The sequence below is a fragment of the Hemitrygon akajei genome, chromosome 23, assembly GCF_048418815.1.
Source record: "Hemitrygon akajei chromosome 23, sHemAka1.3, whole genome shotgun sequence".
NCBI lineage: Eukaryota > Metazoa > Chordata > Chondrichthyes > Myliobatiformes > Dasyatidae > Hemitrygon > Hemitrygon akajei.
The window spans coordinates 11,937,607-11,961,390 of record NC_133146.1 but is presented as its reverse complement, the minus strand read 5'-3'; the positions used below and the strand labels follow the sequence as shown (position 1 = coordinate 11,961,390).

At 43.0% G+C, this 23,784-nt stretch overlaps 1 protein-coding gene across 1 annotated transcript in view; it reads right to left on the bottom strand.

Annotated features, from left to right (window-relative positions):
* Positions 1 to 23,374, bottom strand: part of got1 (glutamic-oxaloacetic transaminase 1, soluble) — a 66,373-nt gene extending 42,999 nt beyond the window's left edge. The window contains exons 1-5 of the mRNA XM_073026934.1: positions 23,136 to 23,374; positions 10,163 to 10,344; positions 6,504 to 6,627; positions 930 to 1,042; positions 258 to 362 (exon numbers count right to left, since the gene is read on the bottom strand). Of these exons, the coding sequence (XP_072883035.1) occupies positions 258 to 362; positions 930 to 1,042; positions 6,504 to 6,627; positions 10,163 to 10,344; positions 23,136 to 23,247 (636 nt within the window). The 5' untranslated portion in view covers positions 23,248 to 23,374. The remainder of the gene's footprint in view (positions 1 to 257; positions 363 to 929; positions 1,043 to 6,503; positions 6,628 to 10,162; positions 10,345 to 23,135) is intronic.
* Positions 23,375 to 23,784: the final 410 nt, after the last annotated feature.

Here is a 23,784-nt window from a genome sequence, read left to right as displayed (position 1 = left end):
AAAATCAAATCTGCCCCGCACTATCGTGATTGTGCAATGCTCAGCCAAATCAAAGACGCAGCACATTCCAGACAATAAGAAACATTTTGTCAACAGTACTTCCAACCTTTTTATCTATTTTCATGAGCTTGCACACCTACAAGCCACTCTGAGATAACACTAAGATGATGTTTTTAAGCTGGCTGAGGTGATACGTTTAAAAAATAGTTTTTTGTTTGCCACCAAATGGAATTCTTTGAGGCCACGTCTTTCCATACCTTCATGACCTCGGCAATTTTCTTCCATTCCTCTGCAGTTGGATCAGTACCGGTTGGGTTGTGTGCACAAGCATGCAACACGATAATTGAAAATTCCGGAGCATTCTAATTTTAAAGAGAGAGAGAAAAAAATTAAAACAATATTTTGTACATGCAGAAAAAATGCGCAGCACATTCAGGTTTAGAAAGAGTAAGAGGCTGTCTAATGGAGTAATGAGCCAGCTATAATTTATTAAATTCACCAGACCTCCTTACTGTGCGATCAGCAATGTCGCAAGTCCTTATCAGTCAATTCTCCACAACAAAGGTGCTGAAGCTGTAGGCACTGGCCCAGATGTTCACTGTACTTAGCAATCAAGGCTTGGTTTTTGCATAAATATTTGTAATGACTCCCATTACCAGTGTACTTAAACTGGATTATGCAGAGTGCATTAGTTTTCTCGGCCAATAATTATTTCTTAACCCACACCTTAACCATTAAAATAAAATTCTAGCCAAAGCCAGCAGGTCAGGCAACATTTATTGCAAAAGATGTTTCTAGGGTAACAGGGCTTTTGTCAGATAATGAAAATGTGTTCTGGCACAGTCAAAGGTCTCAAAAAGTTAATGTCAAATATTTCACACTAACTATGGGTAAATATCGGAAATCAAAAATACTGTTGCAAAGCACACCTCCAGATCCTCCAGAAGTCCCTGTAGGTCGAGACCACGCTTGGCTGGGTCCCAGTAACGGTAGCTGCGAATATCGGTGAACCCAGCACCACCAAACACCCCATTGTGGTTTGCTGTAAAGTAAATATTGCCAATGGCATTAAGGGCTTGGTTTGAAACAAAATTTCTACAGAATCAGAATCAGGCTTATTATATATACTGAAATACAGTGTATTGTGAAATTTGTTGTTCTGTGACAGCAGTACAGTACAATATATAGAAAACTTATAGAAACTATATGTTAATTTAAGAAATATAAAAAATAAATGACACTAAAAGAGATCAAGATAGTGAGGTAATGTTCATGGGGGAGGCTAGTGTCCATGATGGAGCTGGCTGACTTAACAAACCTCTGAAGCTTTTTCCGATCCAGTAGATCGGAAACTCCATACCAGTCAGAATGCTCTCCGTGGTACATCTATAGAACCATAGAACATTACAGTACAGAAACAGGAATTTTGGCCCTTCTTGGCTGTGCCGAACCATTTTTCTGCCTAGTCCCACTGACCTGCACCTGGGCCATATCCCTCCATACACCTCTCATCCAAGTTTTTCTTAAATGTTAAAAATGAGCCCGCATTTACAACTTCATCTGACAGCTCATTCCACACTCCCACCACTCAAGAAGCCCCCCCTCATGTTCCCTTTAAACTTTTCCCCCTTCACCCTTAACCCACGTCCTCTATTTTTTTTTTATCCCCTGGCCTCAGTGGAAAAAGCCTGCTTGAATTCACTCTATCTATACCCCTCATAATTTTGTATACCTCTAGCAAGTCTCCCCTCATTCTTCTACGTTCCAGGGAATAAAGTCCTATTCCTTGGACTGTAGGAATTTGTTACAGGCTCTAGTGATGTACCAAATCTCCTAATGAAATATAACTGCTAGCATGCCTTCTTCATGACTGCATCAGTATGTTGATCCAGGATAGATCTTTAGAGACAAGTGAAAATGCTGCAACACCACCTCATGAAGCCGATGTGAGATGCTGCATTTCTGTGGAACCCACTCCTCATGCTTTTTCAGCCTTTCTCCTCTTCAGTCATTAAGGCCATAATTAGTGAACGTGAAACCACTCCAACAGCACCATACAGTGGCTCCCAGCCTAATGTGAGTGTGTTAAACTCTGTCACTATCAATTAAAGAAAGGTCTCTTTTCAACCAGTAATGACAGTATAGGCGTGTGAGATTTTGTGAATAAAACATGCAAAGATCATTTTATGTGCTTGACAAAAGCAGCAGCACATTGATGTTATTACATCAGACACCATCTCTGAAAGTGAACACAAGAACTGAACAATGGTGTTGGTGAATTATGTAAACAGTTCATATAATGAACTGTGTGTGTAATCTGTCACCTACACAGACAGATTACCTGCCAGAATTCACCAAAACCAGCATTATGAGTCTGTCTGGAGCTCATATAAATCACTTGGCTTGGGTCTTATGAGCCTTGATTGGAATGACAGCAGGTGCCTCTGGCTCGTCCAGGGGTGCACTGACACACACATGGTTGTGTCACGATGCAGAGAGTATGGTAGTGGAACCATCCAAAGCTTGGTGGGTTGATTAAAGACGATCTATAGAAATACATTCAGGTTTAACCTTCTTATCTACAATAAAAGCCCTTCCCCCCGTTCCAAAATGTGGAATGGGCCACTGTAAGTGTGTTATGCAAACAAAAGCAAATGAGTTAAATTGAATAAGTAGTGCAAAAATAGAAATTAAAAAAAGCAGTCAGGTAGTGTTCATGGCTTCAATGCCCATTCAGAAATCAGATGGCAGAGGGGAAGGTGCTCCTGAATTATTGAGTGTGCCTTCAGGTACCTCCTTCCTCATGGTAGCAATGAGAACAAGGCATGACCTGGGTGGTGGGCATCTTTAATGATGGATGTTGTCTTTTTCAGACGCTGCTCCTTGATGACCTGGGTACTATGGAGACTGGTGCCCATGATAGAGCTGACTAAGTTTATAATTCTCCACAGCTCATTTTGATCCTGTGCAGGAGCCACCTCCTCCTGACACCCCAAACCAGACATTGATGCAGGCACTCAGAATGTTCGCCATGGTACATCTGTTAGAAATGCGTGAGTGTTAATAAGTGTTAATGTTAATGCAGAACTGGATTAGCATTAGAGAAAATGATCCCCATCGACATGTTTCACTGTACATTTCAGTGTTTTAGTGTATGCGTGACAAGTAAGCCTAATCTTTAAAACCTTTAGAGTGTAAAAGAGTGGCATAATCTGGGAGAAGTTTACGGGAAATATGGGGAATAACAAAATGAGTTATGACAGGATTAGTGCAGGGGTGATCACATTTTACAGACTTGATGTAATTTTCTAAGGAGATGACAAGTGCCAGGCAGTGGGTGGTATATACATGACATTTGACCAGATCCCTACCAGTAGGCTGATCCTAAAGATTAAGGCACATCAGATCCACAAATAAAATACTGGGACCTTACTGATTTGATAGATTGGATTCAAAATTGGTTTGGTTGTAGAAGACAGCGGGGAGCAGTGGGGGGAGAGGGTATTATGCTGATTATTCCGAATGGAGGTCTATAACCAGTGGCGTTACACAGGGGTCATTGTTGGGACCTCTATGAGATACGTATGAAAATGTAGGTGATCTCATTAGTAAGTTTGCAGATGACACAAAAATTGGTAAAGATGTGGATAGTGATGGAGGTGGGATGTTGCACTTTGGGAGATAAAACATAAGAGTAAGTGGCAGGCTAAGAGCAAGGGGTATAGGGTGCTCTTACAATTTAGGTCCCAAAAAAGTGACAACACAAGTTGTTAGGGTGATAAAGAAGGTATTAAGCATAAAAATTGGGAAGTCATATTACAACTGCATAAAACTTTGATCCAGCTCCATTTGGAATTCTGCGTGCATTTCAAGTCACTGTATTTCAGGAGGAATGTGGAGAGGGTGCAGAAGTTCAGCAGGATGCTGCCTGGATTAGACAGCATTAACTACAAGGACAAGTTGGACAAATTTGGACTGTCTTCTCTGGAGGATCAGGGGCTGAGGGGTATGAGAGGTATAAACAGGGTGGGTAGTCAGTCTTTTTTCCGCGATGAAAATGTCAAACACTAGAAGGCATGGCTAAAAGAAGAGACAGCGAAAATTTGATGGAAACTTGAGGCAAATTATTTTTTAAAAAGTTAACTGGAACGTGTTGCCAGGGGAACTAGTCGAACTAGATATTATAGCAACATTTAAAGAGGCACATGAACAGGAAGAAGGATTGAAGAAAAATAGGCCAGAAGCAAACAGATGGGATTATTTTAAATTGGCATCATGGTTGGTGCAGACCAAAGGGCCTGTTTCAATTCTCTATCATTCGGACTATAAATTTACAGAGAGATTGCAGAACTCACAAAAAGGAAGTGAATAGCTGTTTCCCCATACAATTCTCCTGTACTGTCCACGCAGGTGCTTACCATTTATCAGAGTGAAGTTCCAAGGTATTCAAGCTTATTAACTTCAACGAAACTGAACGGTAATGACAGGATTTCGCCACTAGAGGGGGCATTTTAGCAAATCCTAAGGGTACTCAGAGAAGTCAGCTGACCCTAATCAAAACAGGAATTGTGGTGCCTTAAAGGAATCGTAATTTCCTTTGTTACTTTGAGCCACAATGCTCCCTCTTCTAAATAATTGGTATCAATCAGCTTAGGGAAAATCACCCATCAAAAAAGTATTTATTGGCCAAATTGGCTTAACTGCTAAAGTGATATAACGAGCAAATGGGTTATTGTAATCAAAGAGGTGAGAACCTGATTTTTCCTACAGCAGATTCCAATTTCCTTTCCCTTCTTCCTCAGTGTATAGACCATCCACAACTGAATGATTGGACAAGAGTGCCTGACTGTATGTCATAGCTGGGCCACACTTAAAGGAGTCACATTGGAAAACAACTTGTACATCTTTTAACAACCTCCTTACAAGGTTTATTTTTTATTGTAATGTCTGCACTGTTTTGTGCATTTTATGCAGTCCTGGGTAGGTCTGTAGTCTAGTGTAGTTTTTTGTGTTGTTTTATGTAGTTCATTGTAGATCTTGCATTGTTTCATGTAGCACCATAGTCCTGAAAAACATCTCGTTTTTACTGTGTACTGTACCAGCAGTTATGGTCGAAAGGACAATAAAAAGTGACTTGGCTTGCCTTGTTGACTTGACAACAAGTGCACAGACTGAAATGGAATAGGGTGGGGATAAAACCTGCAGGCAAGACTACGATTCCTTAGTGTGCTAGGGAGTTGAGTGGTAGCGAGGCAATCAAGAGTTCAGGGCCAGCCTCTATTTAAGTACGTATGTGAATGGATATACTGCATGCTTAACATGCCCCTCCAAAAGCACTCAAATTTCCTTTTTAATTATAGGGTTTGGGGTGAATTCTTCTGGGAATCTCAGCTGGGTTGTGTTCTGCTCTTGAATTCCACATGGAATTCAGCAGCTGAGCACTAACAGATTCAGCTGCACAAATAGTTCAGAACAGCACTCTCAGAGTATGGGTGCGAGTGCAGGACTTAGTTGAGCCATTCAAAATGGGCGGAATGCAAAGGAATGCAGTGGTTAGGGGGAAAGACATTGTTCTCTGCAGCTGTGTACGGGAGTCTGAGAAGTTATGTTCTCTCCCCAGTGCCACAATTAGGGATATCCTAGGCCTTGAGGCAAACTTGGAGTGGGAGAGAAAAGATCCAGGTCTCATGATCCACATGTGAATCAATGACAAAAGAAAGAGATTCTGCTGCAGAAATACAAGTTTTAGAGTCCAAACTAAAAAGCAGAATCCCAAAGGTAATCATCGACAAATGAGTACCAAGCCACATGCTTATCTGTTTATGTATAGCTTTTCATAAAATTCTATCGCATTTCTCTTTCCCTGTAAATGCCTACAAGAAAGCAAATTTCTAGTATATGGTAACATACTTACTTTGATAATAAATTTACGAACATGCAAATTGACATAAAGATCAGAGAATTAAATTTGTGACTAGAAGACTGGTGTGGAAGAAATTAAATTCAATTCATGAGGCATTGGACTTGGTTTTCGTGAAAGGGAGCTGCTATTCCATTGGCACGGGCTTTCCCTGAATCACCCAAAATAAAGTCACATCGTCCATTCTGCCTTTTAGTTCGAACCTCTAGGATAACTTATGTGCAAAAAAAACTTTCATAAAAGTGAAATCCTATTGCCAAACCAAGTTCAATCCTGAGTGTGAATCTCATTATTGTAGTTTGAGGGAAATCCCCTTTGGGATTTCTAGATGTCACTCCAGGATTTGCCACAAAGATATACTGGCAGGCTGTCCACTGTAAATTAGTCCTTGGAATAGATATGTAGGACGAGAACTGTAGAGAGTGGATAGCCATTGTGTGAGTGAATGTTACAGGCTACACTGGAAAGGAGAATGGGGTTTACTGGCAGTCAGTAGGCTGAAAGGCTTCTTGCTGTGCTACCATAAGTAAATTAATAACATATCCTTTAAAAGACAATTTTCAAAATTTGGACAAGCACATACCCCAAGTCGGCGCAGAAACATATACTGGAGTTGATGAGTTGTTAGTTCCATTGTACCATGCATGCAGAAATTCAGCACCCAAACGAAGTGCGCCAGTTCCTCCCAGACACTGCACGCCACCCACCTGTCACAAAAAGGACACAGGTTAAGCTGAGATACAAAACGGTGGAAATCACTTTACTATCTTTCAATGGTGTTAAAATTGTACAGTGAGTTAAACTAATGTGACAATATGGAAGTTGAATACAAGAAAAACGTCACACCACCGCTTCCATTTTCAAGCTCTTGCATCTGCCAGCATTTAGCCCTGCAGGTGCGATCACTACAGCCAGCTTTTAGTAGGGCAACAACAGCACTCTTTCATCAATGGGGGAATCACGTCTACTAAACGAACAGATGTTGTAATGATAGAACAGATATGGGGGAGTACTGCTGGGGGGGGGGGGGGGGGTCAGATAAACCTGGACAGACTAGTGGACAGTGCCTGCAGAAGACAAGTTCTTGTTGCACTGGACTATAGTAACTCTCCGGGGCTTCAGGCAGACACTCCTGCAGAAAATTTCCAGGGAGATACCTGAAAAAAACAATAATCCTGGCAATAAACTCATCCACCTTGGTGAACCTGCAAAGAATCTCACACTCTCTATGACTCTGAACTCCAAGGAAGAAGTCAAGAGCATGGGCAAAGATTTTATTACATGTTGCAGGAGGTTAAAGGTTGCAGTTTCAGTAGCAGATTCTCTAGGGAAGAGTTAGTACAACACAGTAATTATTTCAGAAAGAACTCTCATCTTTCAAGCATGAGAGGTGGGAGGTTGAAACTCTCACTGTACATGTATTTTCCATTTTGCACTACCATTGATGAAACTCAAGGAATTTCATGCTAGACAAAAAGGGATTTTTGTGGACCACTTGGAGAGAAATTTCCAGGTCCGTGAGTGCGTGTAGGGAGACTTCAGAATTTATTACATTACTTTTTGGAGCAAAAGAGAAGTTTTGTAGTTTGAGGACAGCCAAAAGACATTGATTGTTCTCCTCTATTATACAGCCCTATTCAGGAATCAACTGAGTGACTTTTGACACTAGTATTATATTAACCCATCTGCAAATTCATGCTCACTCTACTAACTAGTTCAGTTATTTGACTAAACACAAAGTGTGGAAAAGTCATGATGTTGTGCAAGTTTAATTTACTTATAGATAAAGCACAGAACAGGTCCGTCTACAATCCACCTAGTTAATCCTAACCTAATCACATGACAATTAACAACAACCAGTATGTCTTTAGAGAGTGGGAGCAAACCCACGAGCTCACAGGGAGGACATACAAACTTCCTGCAGGCGATGCCAGAAAGGAACTCCAACACCCTGAACTACTGTATCATCATGGCTCATCTGTTCAACCGTGGTTAATCTGTTAAATAGTCCTCATTTAAATTTAATCATTCCCTACCTTCTGGGCAAGGCTACTGTTCTGATTTGAAAGAGTTCACACATGATCAAACGCACTATAAAAATATCTTGTCTGCAATGGTTAAGGAAGGTTAATTACAATCTTGGATTTGGATTATCCAATTGAGAATGCCATCGCTTTTCTCCTCCACCACCCAAATTGCTCGTTTTAACTCATTGCAAAACCATTTTGCAGCCTCTGCCTGAAACTCAACGAGAGTAGGAGTTTGGGATTGGGATTGGCTCCTGTGCTTTAATTCAAAATTAACTAACAGAAACACAAGAGACTGCAGCAACACACACAAAATGCTGCAGGAACTCAGTAGGTCAGGAAGCATCTCTAGGGAAAAGGGAGTTGTTGGCATTTTGGGAGTTCAGGATTTCAGCAGACAATTTGTTGCTATAAGATTGGTGGAGTCTTCAAGAACACTGCCTTTCCCATTTCTTTCCAATTAGCTATCAGAATTAAAACTGTTATCTGGCAAAAGCAGAATGCATTAGTTCCAGAGCACACTTATAAATCTGCGCAAACTCATTAAAGCTATGCAAGTGAATCTTGCTTAACTAAACAAAACACAAAGTGCTGGAGGAACTCAGGATGTCAGGCAGCATCTATGGAGGGGGAAAACAGTGGCCCTTCATCAGGACTATATAGGTGGGAAACTTGATTAACCAAATTTATTAAAAAAGGTCATATTGTTGAACAGTCTATGGTTAATATTGAAGTAAAAATTCTGGAAATACTTGGCAGGTGAGACAGGAATGGGTGGAGAGCAAGTCAGAGCTAACTTTTTAGGTTGATATCCTAACATCAAAAGTTGAAAAAGTGCAAAATCAGAAAAAGGGTAAAGGATATGTTTGAGATAACGTGAAGAACAAGAGAGACAGATGATACAAGTGACAGGCATAATGTGCTAGAAGAACTCTCAGAAACAGTCATCACCCCCCCAACTTCTTATTCTGGCATTTGCACCCTTCCTTTCCAGTTGGCTTCTCTGCTTGTGGAGAAAACTACACAGCCAGGCACAAAATGAAGTACATGTGAAGTTAAGATGGCGCCAAGTGGCTGCCGCTTCGAGCTCATCTGCGAAAAACAGCTTAATTCCTCCTTTTAATGTCTCCTTTTTCCCTTTTCAAGGATGATGGGGTTCTACTGAAGTCCTGATCTGCAAGTGGCACTCAAACTACGGGTTCTTTTTTAAACCATAGGTGAGTTCCCGTTCCTGGAGCTTATCATTTTCTGACATTCTCCAGGCGTGGCTTGGATGACGGTGCCTCTGGAATGCAGCCCTGTGGATGACCGATCTCAGGCTGGTGTCGTGGGAAATGGAACACCAGGATTCCGCTACGGCAGAGGTATGGAAAAGCAATGCGACAGACTATAATATCATAACAGCGACTGTCGGTCTCCCCTTTCGCTGTGAAAATGGGTGACACGTGTGTGTGTGTGTGTGTGTGTGTGTGTGTGTGAGTGTGAGTGAGTGAGAGAGAGAGAGCACGTGCGCGCCTGTGGTTTGTCAAACTGTCAGGTAAATAACAGTTTTTGTTGACTGCAGATGACGGTCTCTCTTTGGGTACCTTGCTGTTGCTCAGTGGGCACTGATGTTGTTTGCTGAAAAGGGTGGGGGAGCCGTTGTGTTGATGCATGCTGCTGCTTGCAAGGGGGAAGGGGTGGGGGGGGCTTTGATTCTAATGTTTTTCCGTCGTTCATTCTATTGGGCTTTTTCCTGTTTTCATGGATGTCTGCGAAGACAAGTATTCCAGGTTGTATACTGTATACATTCTCTGATAACCACTTGAATCATTGCTGCACAAGAAGGGAGTGTCTGAGCCCCTCGATGGTATGAACGAAGAACGAAAGGGCAGATGCTTGGAACTGCTTGAGGATGTGCGGAGGAGAACTGGCTGGTAGTGGGTCAGAAGAATGAACCAAGGAGTTGCTGAGGGAATGGTAGATCTCCTGGGGGTGGCATTTCCACCTCTCCCCTTCTCTGCAACTTAAAATTTCAATTTCTAACTTCTCGTTCTGATGTGAGGTTATCATCCAGAAGTGTTGACACTGTTTCTCTCCGATGCTTTTCTATGTAATCCACTAATGTAATTTCACTGGTAGTTTGATAAAAGCACTTGCACAACAATATTCCATTATTTACACTCTTTCCCACTCTGAGCATCAACAGTTCAAACCAATCAAACTAGGCACTTACCCTGCCTTCTGCAATGGCTGGATTGTCCTTTCCAAGAACTGTTTCACAAGAACTCTTAGTGAATTCTGGAATGCCCAAAATGGGCACATATTCATGATTAAGACTATCATTATTAGCCAGGCATTTTTCCACCTTCCTCACCACAGGTAACACCCAGGGGTTCCCTTCGTCGGTACGATAAGCTGCAAGAAACAATCAGGGAATAGGGGAAAGAGCAGTACATAGTTAAAATCTTACTAAAGAACACACTAAAGGACATTGCAGGAGTAATTCAATTCTGCTGTGGTGTTGATCAATTTTAAGGCAAATATTAAAAGATACCTGATTAAATGAATGTTTAAATCATCTAACTCATACATCTGCTTAAAGATACATCCAATTCTGTTGTTTTCTGTACAGAATGCAACTTCTGAAGAAACAGAGTCAAGAAGCTCTGAACTGCAAGTCAAAAGTAAATAATCAATAAAACATGGAATTCTTTTTTTAAAAACAATTGTCGCTTAGCACTTTGTAAATGTTTTAAGAGAAATATTTTTTGTACTGCAGCATGTGTCTATACAGAATAGGTCTGTGTGTAATATGATTGGCTATTGCACTAAACCACCACAAATCAAAGGCAAGGTCAAGTTTATTGTCATGTGCACAAGTACATGAATACACACAGATGTAATGAAAACAAACTTACAGCAACATCACAGGCACAGAGCATCAGATAAGCAACATACACAAGAAAAACAAACTAAACTTGACCTGGATGGTGGGGATATTTAATGATGGATGTTGCTTTCCCGAGCCAGTGGCTCCTGTAGGTACTACTGGTGCTAGAGTGGGATACATCTGTGATGCACTGGGTAGAGTCCACCACTCCCTGCAACTTCTCATGTCCCTGTGCATTCGAATCCTGTACTGGGCCAGAATGCAGCCCATTAGGATACTTACTCTGGTGAGGCTTCAGTTCCATTGAGATGGTAGCAGGACCACTTAATTAAATATTGACATTCCAACTTTGTATAATAATTTGGAACTGTATCAGTTTGTTAAAGCTAGAGGTTACCAATCTCCAAAAATGCACTAATGCCAGAATTGGCAGCCTTTTGGCTTCAAATTCCTACCACCCTTTGCATGATTTAAATATTTCTAAACTTCACTCCTGGAAAACCTCCTTCCAACTGCACATCCCAATCCTGACATATATTTTAAAAAATGCTGGAAACAATATTTTCTGGTTTATTCCTAAGTTGCAAAGTTAATTTCTGTCTTCTCTCCATCTACTCTATCCTTTAGACACTGTAAAAGTGCACACCAGGCATTTTGGGTAAATGACTGCAGTTGACGACCTTTATTAGAAGGTAAGGCAACACTACTTGGAATTTAGTCAATACAGCAAAATGGGGAGCAACAGATGGGATAAAATAGACCAAATGGCAGCATAATATTAAACCCTACAGACCTGTGGGCTTCCTTTCCCCAAAAGGCTACATATTCGTGAAATAATCAAGTTTATCTTTGTCACAAGTTATAGAAAAATATGTGCAAAATTCCTGGACACATGTATATAGTGAGGGTGCCTAGGACTTTTGGATGGTACTGTATCTGTCAACATGGAGCAGAGAGTGAGTTTGTAATCCAGTGGGAGCAAAGGATGTTGGGAATGGCGAAGATGGTGGCAGAGAATCAGTGCCAGGGCCAGGATGTGGCATAAGTGCAGGCACACCCAACCCTGAGACACCAGGCAAAGTCATTTGAATCCAAATAATTGGTTTATTGATCATTACAGAATGTCTCTCTGGTGTTTCCCACTTCTTCCCTTCTCCTGTTCCCAACCATGATTCCAATCTCCGTGCTCACATATCAGAATCAGGTTTATCATCACACACATCATGAAGTCTGTGGGTTTTTTTGCGGCAACAGTACAGTGCAATTCATAAAATTACTACAATACTGTGCAAAAGTCTTAGGCACCCTGATCCTGAGCTATAATGGTATGAGCATCATGAACTGTGTTTCCTCAGTCTCTGCAGAGGCTGTGCCAAGGCGCGTCACACTGTCCTGCAGCCGTGGGCTTGCAATGAAGACTGGCAGGTCTGGGCAAATCAAAGTGCTTTTTTCTGTCAAATTCCAGCAATGATTGATCAACACACACAAAGTGCAGGAAGAACTCCGCAAGTCAGGCAGGATCTATGGAGAGGAATAAACAGTCAATGTTTCAATCAAGATCCTTCATCAGGACTTGCTCAAGATTTCCAGTATTTGCACAATCTCTTGTGTTAATTATTAGTGACAACTGATGTTGGACTCTGTGCACAAAGCATAGAGTCCTCAGCTATGTTGCTATTCAGGATATTTGGGGGACAGTGAGGGAAAGCGCTACCCAACAGCAGCAACGAAGGAATTCTGTCCACAGTTGGGGAGTCTGATGCACAAATATTCATGTCATCACATGAAAAGACGTGATATTTTAGGGAACTGGTATAGAAATTTCCCAACTCAAACGGGAAGTACAGAAAGATTGAAGAAACCCTTTACACAATGTCTACTGCACATTACAGAACAGAAGCTGGGATCAGACTTGTTCAAGTGTGAAATGAGAGTTTACTTTGGCCTTTCCGCTTTGTGTACAAAATATGCCAATTTACAATCCAGTGGCTGGAACAATTTACTCCTGCACTGCCACTGCCTGACTTTGTGCTGTAGATATAGTAACAGAATTAAGCCATTCAGCCGATCAAGCCCACTTCACCATTCGATCATGGCTGGTTTTCCCCTCTCAACCCCATCTTCTTGTCTACTCCCCCTAACTTTTGACAACTTTACTAATCAAGAACGTTTCAACCTCCAAGTTAAATACACCCAATGGATTGCCCTCCCAGATTCTGTGGCAATGAATTACATAGATTCACCACCCTATGGTTAAAGAAATTCCTCTTTATCTCTGTACTAAAGGGACATTTATTTTGAGACTATGCCCTCTTGTCCCAGACTCTCCCACTATAGCAAGCATCTTTTCCATGTCCACTCTATCTAGGCCTTTCAATATGCATTAACAATCTCTGTTCTCAACTCTTCCAGGTAAGGGATTAACTTGCTCTCACCAAGGCTCGTGGGTAGTGAAGGTGTCCATTGAGGGTAACGTAGGAACCACAGACACTTCTACAGGTCATGCTACATCTGCAGAGACAGACTTTTCCACAGATGCCAATTGACCTGCGAAGAATTTCCTGGCACGGTAGCAGAACAGTTGGCATAACACCAACAACCCAGCTTCAGTTCCAACACTGTCTGTAAAGGGTTCATACGTTCTCCCCGTGGATTTCCTCTGAGTGTTCTAGTTTCCCTCCACATTCCAAAGGCATTCAGTTTAGTGGGTTAATTGGGTTACATGTGTGTAATTGGGCAGCACACCATCATTGGGCCAGAAGGACCTTGTTACTGTGCCATATCTAAATAAAATAAATCAAATATCTTGATTTTTTTTGAAGCAGAGGGTCTTGCCTTCCTAGCCACTGAGGCTAAACAATGAAATTCATCGGACTTCAAATTGCCAATGCAGTCTTTGCTCAATTTAGGAAAAGATCTCTGACCCAACATAAAACCAGTCTACCATGCTCCAGTAATCTTTGGCAACCTACAGGCTTTAAGGCATGGACTGCATACAGCACTTCAAGACACCAAACACAAGTCATCTCTAGCTTACAAACGCTGATTCATGAATAGGCCATACATACAAGGAGTGTTTGGGACAGACTGACAGGATGGATTTGCCAGCATTGTCTCCCATGTAGGAATATAGCTCATGGCTTCATTTCTGACCTGTGAACTGCCATAGCTTGGGACGACAGATACCATCAATGATGTCTCCACAAAATCATCAGGGAGCATCACTGGAAAAGTTTCCTGTCCCGGGCTAACATACTTGGTCATACTCAGTCAGATACACTAGGCAAGCCATGTATCACATGCCCAACATCAAATTCCCAAAACAGCTGCTCTAGATCTATTGATATTAGAGGAAATGACAATCCTTGACTCCTCCTTGACTCTTGGGAGCATCTGCCCTGTAATCACTCAAACTGGAGAGGGATGATATTGAGATGCTCGAGTCCATGCTTGACCTGCTGAGTATTTCTAGGTATGGTACTGAAGCAGTTAACAGAACGCCAGCAACTTGGGTTCAATTCCTCTGCTGTCTGTAAGGAGTTTGTATGTTTTGCTGTAAACAAAGTGTAGTGTACAGAGCTCACAAACCATCCATCCACCTGACCCATCTATAGAAAAGTTTGCAGTTCCTGTATTGACCTCATAGAACCCACAAGACTAGAGTGAAGCAAGTCATTCTGAACCACTGAGAAATGAGACAGCAAGAAACATGTACGCAACCCTGCTTTGCATTTTTCTTCGCTCAAGGCTCTGGACAAAGGTGCTTTAATCCCTGCAATACAAAGACCATTCAATTCAGCATATTCCAATAAACCAGGGCCCAGAATTTTAGCATGGTAACAGCAACAAAAGTGTATACCATTCTCCTGCAGTGTTCTGACACGAAGCAAGATATCATCTCACCAGTGTGACCATTTATAAGAACTCACTGCCACATGTGACACTGAGTAGCAATCAGCAAAGCAAAACTGTAATGATGAGATTCCTCCATCCACAAAAACGCTGATAGGAAGACACTGCAAACACAGGCAGCTTTTGTGAAATTTCTGAACTTTGATGGATTCTTTAAAAAAATCTACTGGTACAGAAATAGTACAAAATCTTTACAATCCCTGATTAGAACATGGCACCAAAACAAGTCAATAAAAATGTATTTTATATTTCCAATTTTAGAAAGCCTGGTCAGAAAGTCTCTCAGGGTCAGGTAGAGATACAAAAGAGTCACTAGCAGGAAGAAAAGTTAGTACTATAGTCTAAACCCAGTGACAGTTTTGGATATTGTTGGTGGGGATGACCTACCAGGAACAAGCTGCAGTGGTCCTGTCTCTGGCACTGAGGTTGGACCCTTGACTAGGAAGGGGAGGAGGGAAGAGAAGAGAGCGGTATTGATAGGGGATTCTATAGTCAGGGGGGCGGATAGGAGATTTTGTGGGGAAGATCAGGAGTCTCAGATGGTATGTTGCTTCCCTGGTGCCGGGGTCCGAGACATCTCAGATCGGGTGCAGGTTATTCTCGAGAGGGAGGGCAAGAATCCAGATGTTGTGGTCCATGTAGGGACCAATGACGTGGGCAGGATGAGTGAGGGGGTCCTGCGTAGGGAGTTCAGGGAGTTAGGTGCGAAGCTGAAGAGCAGGACCTCCAGGGTAACAATCTCAGGATTGCTACCTGTGCCACGTGCGAGTGAGGCAAGGAACAGAAGGATTATAAAGATTAATACGTGGCTGAGAGGATGGTGCAGGAGGGAGGGCTTCTGGTTTGTAGATAATTGGGCTTTGTTCCAGGGAAGGTGGGATCTGTTCCGAAGGGACGGTTTACACCTGAACTGGAGCGGTACTAACATTCTTGCAGGGAAGTTTGCTAGTGCTTCTTGGGGGGGTTTAAACTAAATTTGCAGGGGGCAGGGATCCAGAATGTGAGAGAGGATAGCGAGAGGAAGAATAAAGGACAGGTGGGGACTACACAGTTCCGGAATATTAAGTGTGTAGTTGAGGAAAGTGGGGCGGAACAAGTGATAAGGAGGACTCATGTAGAGGGATGGTCTGACGGAACATGGAGTTAAATGTGTTGAAAGAATAAGTAAATTTAGGAAGGACAACAAAATTCTAGGGGCGTATAGCCCGATGGGAGTTTGGGGAGCTGGATTAAGCACAATAGGCAGCGATTCAAACAGAGAGAGGAGAAATGGGCTAAAAATTCTATATCTGAATGCACGAAGTGTCAGAAATAAGGCGGATGAGCTTGAAGCCCAGGTGCGAATGGGTAACAATGATGTTGTTGGGATAACGGAGACATGGCTGCAGGGAGATCAGACCTGGGAAATGAATGTACAAGGGTATACGTGCTATCGTAGGGACAGAAATGTGGGCAGAGGGGGTGGGGTGGCCCTGTTGGTGAGGAATGAGATTCAGTCCTTTGCAAGGGGGGACATAGGGTCAGGAGAAGTAGAGTCTGTGTGGATAGAACTGAGGAACAGTAAGGGCAAAAGGACCCAAATGGGTGTTGTCTACAGGCCACCAAACAGTAGCATGGATATTGGGTGCAAGTTGAATAGGGAGTTAACATTGGCATGTGGCAAAGGTAATGTCACAGTAGTTATGGGGGATTTCAACATGCAGGTGAACTGGGAGAATCAGGTTGGTGCTGGACCACAGGATAGGGAGTTCGCAGAGTGCCTACGGGATGCATTCTTGGAACAGCTTGTACGAGAGCCGACCAAGGACAAGACTATTCTGGATTTAGTGTTATGTAATGAACAGGATTTGATAAGCGATCTTGCAGTAAAGGAGCCATTAGGAGGTAGTGATCATAATATGATAAGCTTTTATCTGCAATTTGAGAAGGATAAGGGCAGATCGGAGGTGTTAGTGTTGCAGATGAACAGGGGAAACTATGGAGCCATGAGGGAGAAGCTGGCCAAAGTTGACTGGATGGATAGCCTAGCAGAAAAGACAGTGGAACAGCAATGGCAGGTATTCTTGGGAATAATGCACAAAGTGCAAAATCAGTTCATCCCCCAGAGAAGGAAGGATTCAAAGGGGGGAAAGGGGCCACAGTGGTTGACAAAGGAAGTCAGAGATTGCATAGCATTAAAAAAAAGGAAGTATGACAGAGCTAAGGTGAGTGGGAGGACAGATGATTGGGAAGTTTTTAAGGAACAACAGAACTTAACTAAAAAGACAATACGGGGAGAAAAGATGAGGTACGAATGCAAGCTAGCCAGGAATATAAAGGAAGATAGCAAAAGCTTTTTTAGGTATGTGAAGAGAAAGAAGATAGTTAAGAACAATGTTGGGCCCTTGAAGAATGAATTGGGTGAAATTGTTATGGGAAACAGAGAAATGGCAGAAGAATTTAATGAGTACTTTAGATCTGTCTTCACTAGGGAAGACACAAGCAATCTCCCTGATGTATGAATGGGCCAAGGACATAGGGTAACAGAGGAAATGAAACAGATTGACATTCAGAAGGAAACGGTGATGAGAAGACTGATGGGACTGAAGGCTGACAAATCCCCAGGTCCAGATGGTCTGCACCCTAGGGTACTAAAGGAGGTGGCCCTGGAAATTGCGGATGCATTGGTAATCATTTTCCAATGTTCCTTAGATTCAGGATCAGTTCCTGAGGATTGGAGAATGGCTAATGTTATCCCACTTTTTAAGAAAGGAGGGAGGGAGAAAACAGAGAACTATCGACCTGTCAGCCTGACATCGGTGGTGGGAAAGATGCTAGAGTCCATTATTAAGGATGAAATAGTGGCATATCTAGATAGCAGTGATAGGATTGGGCCGAGCCAGCGTGGATTTACCAAGGGTAAATCATGCTTGACTAATCTGTTGGGAGTTTTTCGAGGATGTAACCAGGAAGTTAGACGGGGTAGATCCAGTGGATGTAGTGTACCTCGATTTTCAGAAGGCATTTGATAAGGTCCCACATAGAAGATTGGTGGGTAAAATCAAAGCGCAGGGATTGACATGGATAGAAAACTGGTTGGCAGATAGAAAGCAAAGGGTAGCGGTGAATGGGTGTTTCTCAGAATGGCAGGTGGTGACTAGTGGGGTGCCACAGGGCTCGGTATTGGGACCACAGCTGTTTACCATTTTCGTTAACAATTTGGATGAAGGCATAGAAAATAACATCAGCAAATTTGCTGATGATACTAAGCTGGGTGGCAGTGTGACATGTGATGAGGATGTTAGGAGAATTCAGGGTGACTTGGATAGGCTGGGTGAGTGGGCAGATACTTGGCAGATGGCGTTTAATGTGAATAAGTGTGAGGTTATCCACTTTGGAAGTAGGAACAGGAAGGCAGATTATTATCTGAACGGTGTAGAGTTGGGTAAGGGAGAAATACAAAGAGATCTCGGAGTCCTTGTTCATCAGTCACTGAAGGTGAATGAGCAAGTGCAGCAGACAGTGAAGAAGGCTAATGGAATGTTGGCCTTTATTACAAAGGGAATTGAGTACAAGAGCAAGGAAATCCTCTTGCATTTGTACAGAGCCCTGGTGAGACCACACCTGGAGTACTGTGTACAGTTTTGGTCTCCAGGGTTAAGGAAGGACATCCTGGCTGTAGAGGAAGTGCAGCGTAGATTCACGAGGTTAATTCCTGGGATGTCTGGACTGTCTTACGCAGAGAGGTTAGAGAGACTGGGCTTGTACACGCTGGAATTAAGGAGATTGAGAGGGGATCGGATTGAAACATATAAGATTATTAAGGGATTGGACAAGATAGAGGCAGGAAATATGTTCCAGATGCTGGGAGAGTCCAGTACCAGAGGGCATGGTTTGAGAATAAGGGGTAGGTCATTTAGGACAGAGTTAAGGAAAAACTTCTTCTCCCAGAGAGTTGTGGGGGTCTGGAATGCACTGCCTCGGAAGGTAGTGGAGGCCAATTCTCTGGATGCTTTCAAGAAGGAGCTAGATAGGTATCTTATGGATAGGGGAATCAAGGGATTGGGGACAAGGCAGGAACCGGGTATTGATAGTAATTGATCAGCCATGATCTCAAAATGGCGGTGCAGGCTTGAAGGGCTGAATGGTCTACTTCTGCACCTATTGTCTATTGACAACAAAGAACGCATAATGTTTCTGTGTAAGGGTGATGACATGACAAAGGAAAATTTTCAGAATTAATACCACCGGCATATGTCACGAAATTTGTTGTCTTTGCGACAGGAGTACAATGCTATACATGATGATAGGGGAAAAAATGAATTACAGTAAGTATATATACCTATAACGTTAAAATTACATAAGTAGTGTAAAAATAAAAGTAGTGAAGTAGTATTCATGGGTTTATCGGCCATTCAGAAATCTGATGGCAGAGGGGAAGAAGCTGTCCTGAATTGGAAAGTGTGTGCCTTCAGGCTCCCGTACCCCATTCCGGTTGGTAGCAATGAGAGTAGGTCATGTCCTGGTGGCAGGACCTCTTAATGGCAGATGCTGCCTTTTTGATGCATCGCTCCTTGAAGATATCCTGTATGCCCTGGAGGCTAGTGCCCATGATGGAGCTGACTGAGTTCACAACTTGCTGCAGCTTATTTCGATCCTGTGTAGTGGTCCTTCCATACCCAACAGCGATACAGCCAGTTGAAATGCTCTCCATGGCACATTTGCAGAAATTTGTGAGTGTCTTTTCATGTGGACAAGTTCCCCAGTAGACATTACCAGTCTGAGGGGTGCTGCCGAGAGGCCAAATTGCATATTGAAATTGGCTTATTATTGTCACATTTACTGAGGTACAGCGAAAAGCTTGTTTTGCATATCGTTGATACAGATCAAATCATTACACAGAGCTTTGAGATAAAACAACAGAATACTGGGAAAAAAGTGAAACAGCAAAAAGAAGACGTACAGTGCGGGTAGACAATAAAGTACAAGGTCATGAAGAGGTAGACTGTGAAGTTAAGAGCCGACAGACACTATTACAACTGTGTGCTGGTGGAAGAGCGATGCTTGACAGAGCGCCAATCAATTGCCTCAGATTAAAAAGAAGGTACTAAGGTGAACTCAGTGCATTAGAAGACATTTTATACAAAAAAAATCATAAGGACAAAGATATGGAGTCAGTAAAGAGGCAACTGAGCAACTACCCTGTATTGAATTCTATTAGATTAAATGACCCTGAAACTCTGTAGATCCCTAAACGTTTCCATCCTAAAATGGTAATGAGGATCCATTTGGGAATCTCATGCCCCAACTATACTTATCTCTGCGACCTAAGCTCAAATGACATCAAGAGTGCCATTTGCTTTGTAACAATTTGCGTGCTTAACAATTGCAGGGCAGCTTGAAGCAATTATGACATCTTAGAAAGGGAAGTCCAGACCAGAATAAGAGGAAGCAAATTAAATTTAACAGTATCTATATTTAGCAATCATGGCAATATATTTCTAAACGTAACCAATGTTCTAATGATTTAAGATTATAGGAACTGCTACTGGTTATAACACTGCCTTAATTAGAACATACAGGATGCACAGCTGATACTGCTTCCCAGCAGAGAAAAGTCATGTTTAGCGTAAATTTACAGTTTACTGGGTAGGACAGAACCTCTGAAATGGAATTCAACATGAAAGCAGTTCCATATCCATCAAATATCCTTATCACAAGAAAGTCTATGTGGCATTGACTTCTGCAGTCTCAATATTCATAGCTATTTCACAGGGCAGAACCAGCCTTCTGGTCTGAAGAGCTGCAGCAACCTGTAACCTACCAACTTAACCCAGTGACTCAGCAGTGATCTAAGGGCATCAACATGTTTGTTTGCTTATATTTGACTTGGATAGTATTTACAATCCACAGGTCTCGCGTTTAGTCCGAGGTCATCGGAATTTATCGTACTCGTGTAACTTTTGTGCAACAGACAACACTGGCAAAAAAAAAGTTTAGCAGAGCCGGATTTCATAACATTCTGCTTTTACTGGTGGCAACATCTTGGGCAATCAGAATTGAAAATTTTCCTTAATACTGTCCCAACAGGCCACTTTCAATCGCGCCTAACACAACATCAGCAAATCTATGACACAGCCAAGGACAAGAAGAGCAAGGTACTGTTACATTGCTGTGGTGTGCACAACAGGTCAAATGCAACCATGGTAGAAAATTGTTGGCCCTCCTTTAGTGAGCAATGCCTACTTCCCTACCCATAACCTATCTGCAGCGGTTACAGAAGGATAAGTTAGCAAGACTACATTGATGGCAGGTCAGTACTGTATCGTAACTCCAGGATGGAATCCACAACCAAGTGGGAAGTGACTGAGGTGAGACTGGTGACCACTGCACCCAAGGAGGAACCTCAGTTTCTTTAACACAGTAACCAGCAGGTTTTAACAAGTAAGAAGAAAAACAGAACATGCTGGATGTCAAACACCATCCGTGGAGAGTGATACAGTCCTGATGAAGAGTCTTTGACCTAAAATCATTAACTCTTCTTTCTACAGATGCTGCCTGACCTGTTGAATGTTTCCAACATTTCTGTTTTCATTTCAGGTTTCCACTATTTTCTTTTTTTAAAATTTTTTGATCAGTGATCCTCAATAGTTTTAATATCTCACTGGCAGAACTAACAGAAACCGTGAATAAGACATAGGAGCAGAATTAGGCCATTTGGCCCATCAAGTCTGCTCCACCGTTTCACTGTGGCTGATCCATTTTCCCTCTCAGTGCCAAGATTCCGACTTCTCCCCATATTCCTTTGCGCCTTAACCAATCAAGAATCTATCAATCTCTGCCTTAAATATATTTACATATATTACATATGGCTACCTGGCCTCCACAGCTGCCCATGGCAACGCATTCCACAGACTGACCACTCTTTGGGTAAAGAAATCCTTCCTTATCTCTGTTCCAAAAGGACACCCCTCTATTCTGAGGCTGCGTCCGCTGGTCTTAAGACACCCCCACCACAGGAAACAGGAACCATTGTGAGGCAGAATGTCAAACTTCTGCCTCATAGCTCAAGCCTGATCCAAGATTCTGCCTGAGTAGAGCTTGCACATTCTCGATGGGATTATCAGGTTCCTTCCACATTCCAAAAATTGTCACTTTAAACTGCTCATAATGTGTGAATGAGAGATATAACCTGTGGGGAAATTACAGAAACATTGGAACTAGTGTACATGTCTGATGATCAGAGTAAGTGGCTCTTTTCTTGTTGTAGTTTTGTGTGATTCTATAATACTGACACATGTTAAAACTACACTGAAGTTGTTTGCAAAAACTTTGATCATGATTATTGAAAACTGCCAATAGCTGTTGCTGCCATAGAACATTACAGCACAGAAACAGGCCTGTTGGCCCTTTTTGGCTGTGCTGAACCATTTTTCTGCCTAGTCCCACTGACCTGCACCTGGCCCATATCCCTCCATACACCTCTCATCCATGTACCTGTCCAAGTTTTTCTTAAATGTTAAAACTGAGCCCGCATTTACCACTTCATCTGGCAGCTCATTCCACACTCCCACCACTCTCTGTGTGAAGAAGCCCCCCCCCCCCATGTTCCCTTTGAACTTTTCTCCCTTCACCCTTAACCCATATCCTCTGGGTTTTTTTTTTACCCTAGCCTCAGTGAAAAAAGCCTGCTTGCATTCAGAGTTGCCCTCCAGAGTTTGCTCGGTGGAAGACAAGCTGGACCAGGACAACATCCCATGCCCCATCTTACCGCAGGCCGTGCCACCCGGGAAGTTGGGCTATATACATCTTTGTGACTGTATGCTTTTCTGCTCTTGTAACTACTGTATGTGCTATTCCACCTTGGTCCCGGACGAATGCTATTTCACCTGGCTGTATTCATGAATGCCATTTAAACTTGAACTTGAAAGGCTTGTCCTTCAGTACTAGACTACACAGGGAATCAACACGAGAACGTAGGCTGAACGAGTGTGCAAATTCGTATGAATGGATTGTCAATCTGGTCCTCCCGTCTCGAGAGCCAATCACAACCCATTTCACATACCCTTACAAAAATCACGTAATGATTTGGCCCTCGAATACACCTTTAAAAATCCACCTACATTTGCAGAAGGCACGCAACTCTGTCTACTGAGATCAGGGGTCACCACCTCTGCATCTAATGTTGGGGAGTTTTCCTGTCCCCTGCCTCTGGGGTTCGGGATCCATCCAGCTCCCTGTCGCTAGGGTTCATTAAAGCTCAGATGTTCAGAGGTCATCCCGCTCCCTGGGATGTGGGTGACCCCCGAACTGTCTCAGGGATTCGGGGGTCACCCACATCCCATACCCTTCACTGGTCTGGCTGGTTTCGATCCACAGCTGAGGCAATTACGGCCCGGTGAGGCGATCGGAGCCGGGATCTTACCTCCAACTCCCAAGTTGACCTTCTTGGGATTCGGGTCCTCCTTGAAGTCGGCCGTCAGCTTAAAGATGACCACGGGCGCAGCCAGCGGCACAGCAGCGAAAAAGGACGCCATCGGGGCAGCGCAGTGAGGAGGTTCGGAGAAACCGGACGTTCGGGCGGGGAGCAGCGATCGGCAGCACGAAACCCCCTTGGCGACCTTGAGCCCGCGCAGCTCGCCCCTGTGACGTCACCTCCGACTGGTGCACGTTGCACAAATCAGTGCCAAGGAGCCTGTCCCGCCTCCCCAATGATTGTCTGTCACCGGCAAGGTAGCACCGCCCCTCCCATGATTGGCTACAATGGCCGCCCACCGGCCGACACGCGAGCATTCTGGGTATTACAGTCACCTAGCAACGGCCTAGACGCACTTGGAGTAATGTGTTCAATGCTGGTCGCCTCCTTACGGGAAGGACGTGAAGTATTCGAGAGGCTGCAGAGAAGGTTTACCGGAGCGCTGCCTGGATGAGGAAACGAGTTAGAGCTTCTCTCTTTGGAGCGAAAGAGGACGAGAAGTGTACTAAATGATAAGAGGCACAGAGAGAATAGGCAGCCAGGTACTTTTTTCCCAGGGTGGAAATGTCAAAATACGAGGGTGCGTGATTTTATAGTG